The sequence below is a fragment of the Equus przewalskii genome, chromosome 29 (genome assembly GCF_037783145.1).
Source record: "Equus przewalskii isolate Varuska chromosome 29, EquPr2, whole genome shotgun sequence".
Taxonomy (NCBI): Eukaryota; Metazoa; Chordata; class Mammalia; order Perissodactyla; family Equidae; genus Equus; species Equus przewalskii.
In genome coordinates this window covers 46031610-46041564 of record NC_091859.1, presented here as the reverse complement: position 1 = coordinate 46041564, position 9955 = coordinate 46031610, and the positions used below count along the sequence as shown (strand labels likewise).

General features: G+C 66.3%; 1 protein-coding gene across 1 annotated transcript; it reads right to left on the bottom strand.

The window, feature by feature from the left end:
- Window positions 1–3598: 3598 nt before the first annotated feature.
- PIM3 (Pim-3 proto-oncogene, serine/threonine kinase) lies at window positions 3599–7367 on the bottom strand. The gene is made up of 6 exons (XM_070600343.1): window positions 6712–7367; window positions 6379–6488; window positions 6233–6283; window positions 5769–6138; window positions 4809–4985; window positions 3599–4726 (listed from the first exon to the last, which is right to left on the bottom strand). Exons 1-6 carry the CDS (start codon window positions 6794–6796, stop codon window positions 4539–4541), a joined length of 981 nt encoding a protein of 326 aa, XP_070456444.1. The 5' UTR covers window positions 6797–7367; the 3' UTR covers window positions 3599–4538.
- Window positions 7368–9955: the final 2588 nt, after the last annotated feature.

Genomic DNA, 9955 nt, shown 5'->3' with positions numbered 1-9955 from the left:
CAGATCCTACTCCAGCAGAGGAGGGTCCTGTAGACACGGGGGACCCACAAAGCTTAGCATGAGTGGCATAGACCCTTGGGGATGGCACAGCTTGGGGCAGCTCCCAGCCCTGAGGAGTGGAACAGTGGGACAGCGGCTCTGCGGCCGGCCCACCCCAGGTCCCACAGGCACCACATCCAGATGGGCGCCCTGCCTTGGCGCACATGTGTGATTGCTTGGCCCTGAGTGCCTGAGGAGGGGCTGCAGCCCTGGGGGCCAGTCCAGGCAGGGTGGGATGGGCCCAACCTGTGGGAAGGGGCCTGAACACCCCCCGCCAGATCCCACCTCAGAGCCGGGAGAGGCCCCTGTGTAGACACAAAGCCTGAGGAACTGAAATGGATTCTGCTGGCCTCCCTCCCCCAGGGAGGGGCCAGACCGGCAGGGCTGGGGGAACCTGGAGGGGCAGGGCCCCACTCGGATCCTGACGGAGCTCCAGGTTTGTGGGGCAGGAGGTGGGGGCACCCAGACATAGAGAAGAGAGCCTAGGGGCTGGAGTGGCCTCAAGGAGAGGACAGGGGATCTGCGTATTTTGTCCCATCCAGCGCCCCAAGCCGAGTGGCCCAGCGGAGCCCCACAGAGCCCGAGGGGCAGCAGGCAGGGCTGGGCCAGGGCTGCAGGTGGGCATTCCAAAGGGGATCCAGGCCTCACAGCCAGAGCTCTGGAATTCTGCTGGGTCTCTGAAACATGGGGATTCTCTGAAATCTGACTGTGGGGGCGCCCCAGGGTCCAGGAAAGCTACCCTTCACAGTGTGCTGTGTCCTGGGCCTCTCCTGTGGCCTGCACCCTGCGCCCACAGCCAGGTCCTGGATGCAGTCTGGACCCAGCCCCCCACCCCCATGGGCCTCAACCACCAGGAGGAATGTCCAGGCTGGCCCTCAGCAGCTCCCTAATCTGTGAGGCACAGCACTCATGCTCTGGCATCTGCATAAGGTCCCTCCCTTTCTGGGCCTCAGTTTCCCCAAGGGCAACCTGGGCAAGAGCCCTTCCCTGGTGGCGCTGGGGCTGGGGCATGTGCACATGTCCAACCCAGGACGGCAGCTGGCAGCGCCCAGCAGCCAAGGCTGGGCTAGCCCTGGCTGACAGGGTGGGAAGGGGTGCCTGTGGGGTGCCCAGGCTTGTGCAGTCAAGCTGAGACAGAAGGGGTGCGTGGCCGTCGGGTGGCCACCCGCTCCCCTTGTCTGTCTCCTCTCTGTCTTTTCCCTCTTGCCCTGCAGGGCAGGCTCTGTGAGGGGAGCTCAGCCCTCCACCCTGGCTTGCATATGCCACGTGGGCTAGCACATACCAGCCCCCCAGACCCTGACCCCGGGGCCCAGCCTCTGGCCCCAGCCCCAGTCCACTCGCCCCGCCGGCCCCGATGCACACAGGCATGGGCTCCCCCTACACCAAGTGGGGCCCTCTCCCTGCTGACCCGTCACTCTTGTCAGAGCCAGGCCTCCCACCCCCAGGCAGGAGAGGAGCTGTCACCTGTGGCAACAGCTTCTGCGTCCCTCAAACCCATCAGTGGTCACCCCCACAGACCTGTCCATCCACTGCCAGAGCGGCCAGCGCCACCTGCACAGGCGTCACTGGACGGGGGCCCAGGGCCCAGAGGCCTCAGGAGGGCTGGCAGAGCCTCTGACCAGCGGTGATTCTGAGGAGGGCCTGGGCTGGAGGGCAGCATTTCCCAAACTGCCTCCATGGCAGGCCTTTGCTGACAGCGGGGGCTGAGCTCCCCTTCCAGGGGCAGACCTCGGGAAACACTGTCCTCTGGGCTGCTCTTAAGAGACAGACACTCAGCCTGCAGTCAGGTGGCCAGTGGCCTTGGGGGAGCCTCTCCGCCTCTCCGCACCTCTGCTTCCCCATCTGTGGAGCTCACGGAGTTGATAAATGTGAGAACTCAGGACCCCGCTTGTGGTGCTGGCATGCGCTCAAGACCGCACGCGCTCACCAAGGCTGCAAGCCTTTCCCCACCTGTCCTGACCACTTCCCTCCTGACTTTGCACAAGCACTGCCCTCCGTCCCACTCCACGAGCCCCTGTGCCTTCCCAGGGCCTGACTCAGGGTCCCACACAAGGACAAGCTCAGTGAGTGATTACCGTATGGCCTGGTGGGTGGACGGATGGAAGGACAGATGGATGGACAGATGGGTGGATGCAGGAGTGCCCAAATGAGCCCAGCACATTCAGCTGGCAAGGAGGGGAGCTGGGATCACTACATGTGGGTAGCTGTCACCAGAGTGGGGTGCAGGGGCCTGAACTTGTCCTCAACCCTCTCTGACGGCTCCCCCATGGAGCTCCAGCCCATGGCCTGGGGTTGCTGCCTGAGGGCTCCATTCCTGGGAGGGGGCAGGGTAAGCTAAGGAGAACCCCAGCCGGCCAGGGTGGCCTCTGGGCAGGCTGGTCAGCCCAGGGCCGTGGGAACAGGCGGGCTGTCTCCCGACAGTCCCCCAACTCCTCTGAGGCATCTGCCTACAGTGAGTGGGGCCACCCCTGGAAATTCCGGGCTCTCCATAGCAGCTCCTCAGGACGTGTTCCAGGCCCAGGCCAGCCGCAAACCCCACTGACTCCGTGAATGGCCGAGACTGAACCAGAAGCCCCCTCAGCGCCTCCGCCTGTCCTTTTCCTTCAGCATCACTTTCCAAAACTTCCTGTCTCTGCTCCTGCCTGTGGGCTCAGGACACTTTGTCTGACAATGTGGTCCCGAGGGCCATTAGCAAGTTCATGGGCAGGCAGGGGTCTGCGTGCTTTGCAGACAGGCATGTGGCCAGACACCTGGGCTGTGGAACAGAAGGACAGGTCTCTGGAGACTCCAAGCCATGTGTCTGGGCCCTGCTGGACCCAAACGGCCTCCTTGCAGGCTCAGCAGGTGCCCTACTGCCCCACCCTGGGGACCAACCAAACAAAGGACCCCATGGGGGCTATAGGGCACACCATCTCCACCAGGCCTGCCCTTCACACAGTGGCCTGGTGCCCACATTTCCACACCTGGACTTGGCCGTGACCTCCACCTACCACCTTGCCCTACACCTGTCAGGCCTGGATGACCACTGGAGCATTTTTTGACCACACCCACCCCAGTTCTCTACACCTGAAGTGCCCTCCACGTCCTCTACCTGGCAAAGCCCTCGTCCTTCAGGACCTCTTTCAGCCATCTGTGGGCTTCACAGATCCCTCCATGCACACGTCTGCCTCAGTGACCTGAGCAATGGTCCTCTGCTCTTCCCACCCTGATGGGGCCTCCCTGAAAACAAGGCCACAGAGATGCTTTTGAGGCCACACCCTAAGCCTCTAGACTAGTGGTGGGAAGGCCAACCCCTGAGCCCAGCTCCCTGCTCCTCTCCCACATGCCCCTGATGGTGAGGCCTGCGGCCCACTCCCCTGGGCAAAGAATGGGGGGCAAAAAGGCCAAGAGCCACACCACACGCCAAACCCTCCAGCCTGGGAGGGAAGAGCCTGGGCCCCTCACGCTGCTGGCTCCCCACAGGAGACCCAGAGGGGGCTCCCCAGCAGCTAGAGGCTCCATCTCCCAGAACTCCCTTCTCCCACCCCAGACCACCCAGCCCAACAAACATAGAAACCCATTAAATACAAAACAATTTAATTGAAATACCATATAAAAAAATATGATCTCCAGACATCTCACTCTTGAGCTGAGAGAAACCCCCAGCTGCGATGTCTACACACCCGGATCATAGGAACACAGCTGCTAAAATAAATTAAAGGCTTGAGACTCTGTCCCCCCTACCCCCCAGCTTCCAGAGCCAACAAGCAGACTGTACAAGGTCAATAATTTAAAACCCGCCCCCTAGGGCACAGAGCCTTGAAGTGGCGGCATCACCAACTCCCTTTAAATTAGCCACTGTACAAGTCCATCTTCCGACAGACACAGGTGGGGGCCTGGGTCCACAGCACTCTCCGCCCCCCGGGCCTGGGGGAGGTGGGGCTGTTGGGAGGCAGGAACCCCAACAAATAAATTAACAATAAATAGCCCTCTGCGGAAGTCACACCATAAATAACAGACGTCCGCACGCACACAGTGTGCATGCGGGCAGCAGAGGCCTGAACGTTGCATTGCTTGTGCATGGACACGCCCAGACGAAGACTGAGAGACCAGGGCGGGTCGGGGAGGTGTCCCCGGGGAGATGAGGCCACAGGACATGGGAGTGCTCCGGGTCCAACACTGTCACACAGGGAGGCGCTGAGGGCCGGCAGGGCTGCCTCCTGGAGCACAGGAGAGGGACAGTCTTGGGTCTAAGCACCCGCCCAAGGCAGGTGGAACCTCACTTGAGGGGAGCGTCTTTGGACGACAGAGCTTGAGAAACCAAGTCCGTGAGAGCAGCGTTCGAAAAGGCACTCAAAGCAAAGGAAACAGCCCAGTGCCCGAGGCAAAGGTCACCAGGGGTCAGAGATCACTGCTTTCGCAAGGAGCAGGCGGCCAAGCAGAGTCGTCTGCGGTCTCTCGCAGAGCTGGGCTGGGGAAGGCGGTCCTTCTGGCTCCCACAAGCCAGGCCAGGCCCGGCCTCACAAGCTCTCGCTGCTGGAGGTGGTGCTGGCCCCGTCCTCCGCGTCCAGGGCGCAGAGCCGCAGGTCGCAGCTCTCCGGGGTGCCCCCGTCTGCTCCCAGCATCCAAGGGTGGGCGCAGATCTGGTCCAGCGAGGGCCGCTCTGAGGGCCGCAGGGACAGACACCACTGAATGAGCTGCTGACACTCTGAGGGGAAGGAGAGAGGGTCAGAAAGGGCCGGCTCCGCTGCCCGCCCCACACCGCGGGCAGGCCCAGTGCCCCCACACACCTGGGGAGACCCTCCTCCGGAAAAAGAGGCGGCCCCGAAGAATCTCCTCGTCGTGCTCAAAGGGAATGTCCCCACACACCATGTCGTACAGCAGCACGCCCAGAGACCACACGGTGGCCGAGCGCCCGTGGTAGCGGTGGTAGCGGATCCACTCCGGTGGGCTGTACACTCGGGTGCCTGTGGGACACGTGAAGATCAGGACGCCACTAAGGGACCAGTGCCCCATAAAGCTGGTACCAAACACAAACACCAACACAGTGCTCCCGGCTAATCGGGAGGGAGCCGCCTCCAATTCCTGCTGGTCATCACCCTGGAAAAACGCCGGGGCGTGGCCTCCCCAGGGCCGCCGGCCCGCCCCGCCCCCCAGCTGGCCCCGCAGCGGACGGAGCGGGTCACATGAGCTAGAGCTCGGGTTTCACAACAAACAGATGTGAGGTGAGGATACGCAGAGGGCGGGGAAGGGAGAACCCGGGAGAGAAAAGAAAGGAGGGAGGAGGGAGGAGGAACGTGGGAGGAGGGAGGAGGCGGCGCGCGGGCGGGGAGCCCCGGCTTCCCCGCGCTCCGCAATGCGGGGATTTCTGCCGCGGCGCCCCCAGCTCTGCACGCACGCACGCAGCGCCCGCCCCCACGCAGGGGGAGGCCCGCGGTAGCGCCGGCTGCGACATCGCGGGGGTCCAGGCACTCCCGGCGCCGTCCCCACCGCCCTCCACCCGCGGTCGCACCCCGACACAACCGGAGGGGGCAGTCTCGAGCCCGCCCCTCGCCCCCACGCCACGATCCGGCTTGCGATCCCGGGCTCTGCCCTCCCCAAGGCAGCGCGTGGCCCACGCCCCCCACGCGAGCATGCCCCAGGCGCGGCGCGCGCGTCCTCCAACAGTCCCAGCTCCTCCGTGGGTCCTCCGCTCCCCACGGACGTTACCGGCCGCCGCTGGACCGCTCCGCCACCCCGCCCGTGCTCACCGTCAAAGTCGGTGTAGACCGTGTCCTTGAGCAGGGCGCCGGAGCCGAAGTCAATGAGCTTGAGCTCGCCCGAGCGCAGGTCCACGAGCAGGTTCTCGTCCTTGATGTCGCGGTGCACGACCCCGCAGCCGTGGCAGTGGCGCACGGCGGCTAGCACCTGCGCGAAGAAGCGGCGCGCCAGGGGCTCATCGAGCGCGCCGCGCTCCGTGATGAAGTCGAAGAGGTCCTGGGCCGGCTCGGGCCGCTCGAGCACCAGCAGGAAGCCGTCGGGCCGCTCAAACCAGTCCAGCAGGCGGATGACGCCGCGCGCGCCGCCCGCCGCGCCCACCTTGCGCAGCAGCACCACCTCGAGGGGCACGGCCGCGCCGCCCTGGGGGACACTGCGGTCAGCGCGCACAAGCCGGCGGGCGGCCCCCCGACCCCGGCCGATAGTGCCCGCCGCCCGCCCGGCCCCCCGCACTTACGATGCTGCCCCACTCGGTCACCCGCTCCTTCACCACGTGCTTCACAGCCACCTGGAGGGGGGGGACGCGAGTGGTCAGGCCCTGCGAGGCTGCGACGACGCGCGCAGTGGGCGAGAATCCCGGGTCCGCCCGGCTGCCCGACTCACCGGGAGCCCGTCGGCGATGCGGCTGCCCGCGTAAACCGTGCCGAAGCCGCCGCTGCCCAGCACGGCGCCGACTTGGTACACCTTCTCGAAGCTCTCCTTGTCCGCCTTGGCTGTGGGGACCGCGGGCGGGGTTGGTGCGGCCCGGCGCGCCCTGGCCCCCGACGCCGCCCGACCCCCAAATCCTGACTGCCGAGACCCCGGACTCGCCCCCGGCCCCCAGATCTCAGCCACCGATCTCCCGGTCCCCGAAACCCCCGTTGCGCCCCCGGCCCCCAGATCTCAGCCCCTGATCCCCCGACCCCAGGACCCCCGACGCCCCCGCCCCGCGCGCACCTGGCTGCAGGATCTTCACCGGGAGGTGGTCCACGCCGCCCGGCCCGCAGAGGTGCGCCAGGGAGCCGAACTTGGAAAGCAGCATCGCGGGCGGCGGCGGGAGCGGACTCGCGGCCTCCGGGCTCTGCGCCGCCTCTCGCCGCCCGGCTCCCCGCGCGGCCGCGGACACGGGAGGGCGGCCTCCCCGGACCGCGCGGAGCCCCGAGCTCAGGACGGCGGGCGGCGGGCGGGCACGCCGGGAGCACCGGCCCTCGAGGCTCCAAGAGCGCTCGGGCGAGGCCGTCGGCGCGGCGCGGCGCGGCGCAGTGGCCCGGCCAAGCCCGCGCGGACCGCGTGGACGCGCCGCAGGACAAGCCGCTCACACGCCGCGGCCGCCTCGCCCCGGGGTTTTGGGCCGCGGCCGCCCGTATCCCTCCGCGGGGGCGGGGCTAGTCGAGACCCCGCCCCCTTCCTCTGGGGTCCGCGTGTCCGAGTGGCCCCGGGGAGCCCGCGCGAGCCGCCGAGGGACGGCGGGAGGCCGAGCGCCCCGGCCGGGGCGGGCGGAGGCCGGTGGACGAGGGTCGCGGAGAGCCGCCCGGGACTAGCTCGCTGTGCTGGAGCCGCGGAGGTGCACGGCGCGGCGTAGCCCCTCCTCTGCTCGCAGACGCCCCGCGCATGCGCAGCTTCCGCGCGGGCGGTGGCCGAGGTGTCGGGGCGGGGCCGCGGGAGCCAATGGGCGCGGGCTTCCCGGAGGGCGCCGTGGCCCAGCCAATGGCGGCGAGCGCGGGGCGGGGGCTCGTGGGCCCCGCCCCAGGCCGCGCCGGGAAGGTCACCGGTTACACGCGCGCCTTCCCAGCAGGTCCGAAGTGGGCGGCTGGAGCTGGGTGCTGGCACGGGGTCCCGGGGGCGGGAGTCCGGGAGGCCACCCCCGGACCTGCGTGTGCGCGTGCGTCTCCGGCCGTCCGCACCCCTGGGCGCAGGTGACCCGGCGCGGGGAGGCGGCACCGCCCCCTTGGGGACCCCGCTCGGCGGCAGCGTCCCGGGACTCAGAGCCCCGGCGCGGGCGGGGGGCCGACCCTGCCCACCCCTGGGCCGCCGTTCTGACCTGGCTTGACCTCACGCCCGCAGCCCGAAGTCCTTCCCTGATCACGCCTCCCCTCCCGGAACCTTTGCCCTGCTGTCCTGGTGCTGGAGCGCCCTCGCCTGCTCTCCACCCACTTGGCTGCCGTCCAGGCCCAGCTCCTGTCCACCTCCACCAAGGAGTCCACCTTCACCGCTACAGTCAGGGCCTGAGCTAGCTCGAGTCCACATGGCCCTGGTCTGGCCCTGAGCCTGCCCTCAGTCTCCTGTAGTATGCAGACTCACCTGTGTGGCCGATCCAACCCAACGTGTTGCCGACCTCAACCCAAGGTCACTGGCCTGAGCAGCTCAGGACTGTGAGGTGCGAGCAGCCCTCTGCCAGCCCCGAGGGCTGAGCCCTGGGCGTCCACTGCCTCTCACATCAGGCCCAGAGAGGGCTGAGGGAGCCAAAAGGCCATGGTGCTGATCCTTCTGGCATTGCAGGTGCTCCTGGTGGCCTGTGGAGGCCAGGCCAGGATCTAACCATTGCAGCCACATCCCTGGGCCTGTCTGGGGTCGCCTTCATGTGTGACCCCCAAGCATGCACACTCACCTGCCTCAGAGGCCTGGGCTGGCCTGCTGGCCCTCAGCACACCCAACCTCCCCCAAGTCACACCCCTTCACTGCCACTGTCACTGTCCCAGGACAGAAAGTGGACCCTCCACTGGTGCTGCTCTTAGGTTCTTGCCTTACTGGAGCTCTGTCCACCACCCTCCTGCAGTGTGGGTCCATGAGGACAGGGCCAGGGCTGGCAGGTTAATCATGGGTCCTAGCCCACTGCAGGGATCCCAATGGGGTCAGATCCAAGGTAGGATGCTGGAGCCCACCCCTTCAGCGGAATCCACACAGCACCTGCAAAGGAGGAGGGGCTGTTTTCCACTTGTAGGTCCTTCCAGAAGGCCAGCAGGGGGGTCCTCAGAGCCTGCCCTCTCCCAGACAGTGGGTGTCTTCAGGTCAGGCTGTTAAGGTTCCTGACCTTACAGCGTGTCCTGGAGCTGGGAAGGATGGGCGTGCTGGAGAGTGTTCCGGGTCTAGATGGTGAGCACATCAAGATGTGGCTCTGAGGGCAGATCCGACTCAGCTAAGAGGGGCTGAGGTCCTCGGTGGCCTCCCCAGTGGGCCCCTCAGCCCGGTGTGTAAATCTCCAGGTCAGTCCTCCTCGGGTGTCTTGGCCCGTGTGCCCGGCTGGTCCCTGGCCTTAGGGGTAGCCTTGGGAGGCCCACGTCCTGGGGGAGGGCACCCCCCTTCGCCCCACCAGCTCCTGAATCTGATCCGATGACCTTGAGTCTCCCCAAACTCAGAGTAGTGTGCACGCACTCCTTCAGAAAGTGGCAGGGTGTGTGTCCCGCTGTCAACAGCTCCTCCTTTCCCAGCCCTGGAGGTAGGCTGGGCCATCTGTGGAGGCCTCCAAGGGCTCTGGGAGTGGGGGGTGTCCCCCTCCTGATCTGGGAGTGGAGGACGGAGCAGAAGGCAGCCTTTTTCCTGTGGGGAGGATTTCCCTAGAGCCCCAGTCTCTCCCAGACTCTGGTAGCTGTGCCATTGTGAGAGCCTGTGTGTTTGTGCATGTCCTGCATTGACTGTGTGCTCCACGAGGGGTCAGAATGGACCTGGACCCCCCCACTAGGGGCTGTCCTGCTGTGAGGGTCTCTTTCAGGCTCCATCCAGCCCAAGGAGGCTGAGCAGGAGGCCTGCTGTCTCTGCCTGTGCAGCCACCCAGCCCCGTGTCCACGCTGGCCTTGGGGGCCCCCAGCACTCCAGACGACCCTGCCCAGGGTGCGGGACTCAGGCAGGGTGCCACCTGTCGCAGTCTGCCCTACCCTGCAGGTGGGCACAGCTCACCCCATTTCTGAGCTTGGCACAGTGAGGCTCTGAGGGGTCCTCCCAGCTGTGGAGCCCCTGCCCTCCTTGTATGGGGGTGGGGGCTGCAAAGCTGAATTTGAAACCCAAGAGTTTTTTGCCCTTCTTCCCTGGGCATGGCCTGTGGTAAGTGACCCCAGGCCACCCCTTCTCTGCAAGTCTGACCCACCCACCCCCAGCCACGTCCCCAGCAGTACAGGATGCCAGTCCCTGCCTGTTTTTTCCTGGTTCCTGGAAGGCCCATCCGGTGGACCTTAAAAATAGCTCTGGGACCCACAGGCAGGCCCAG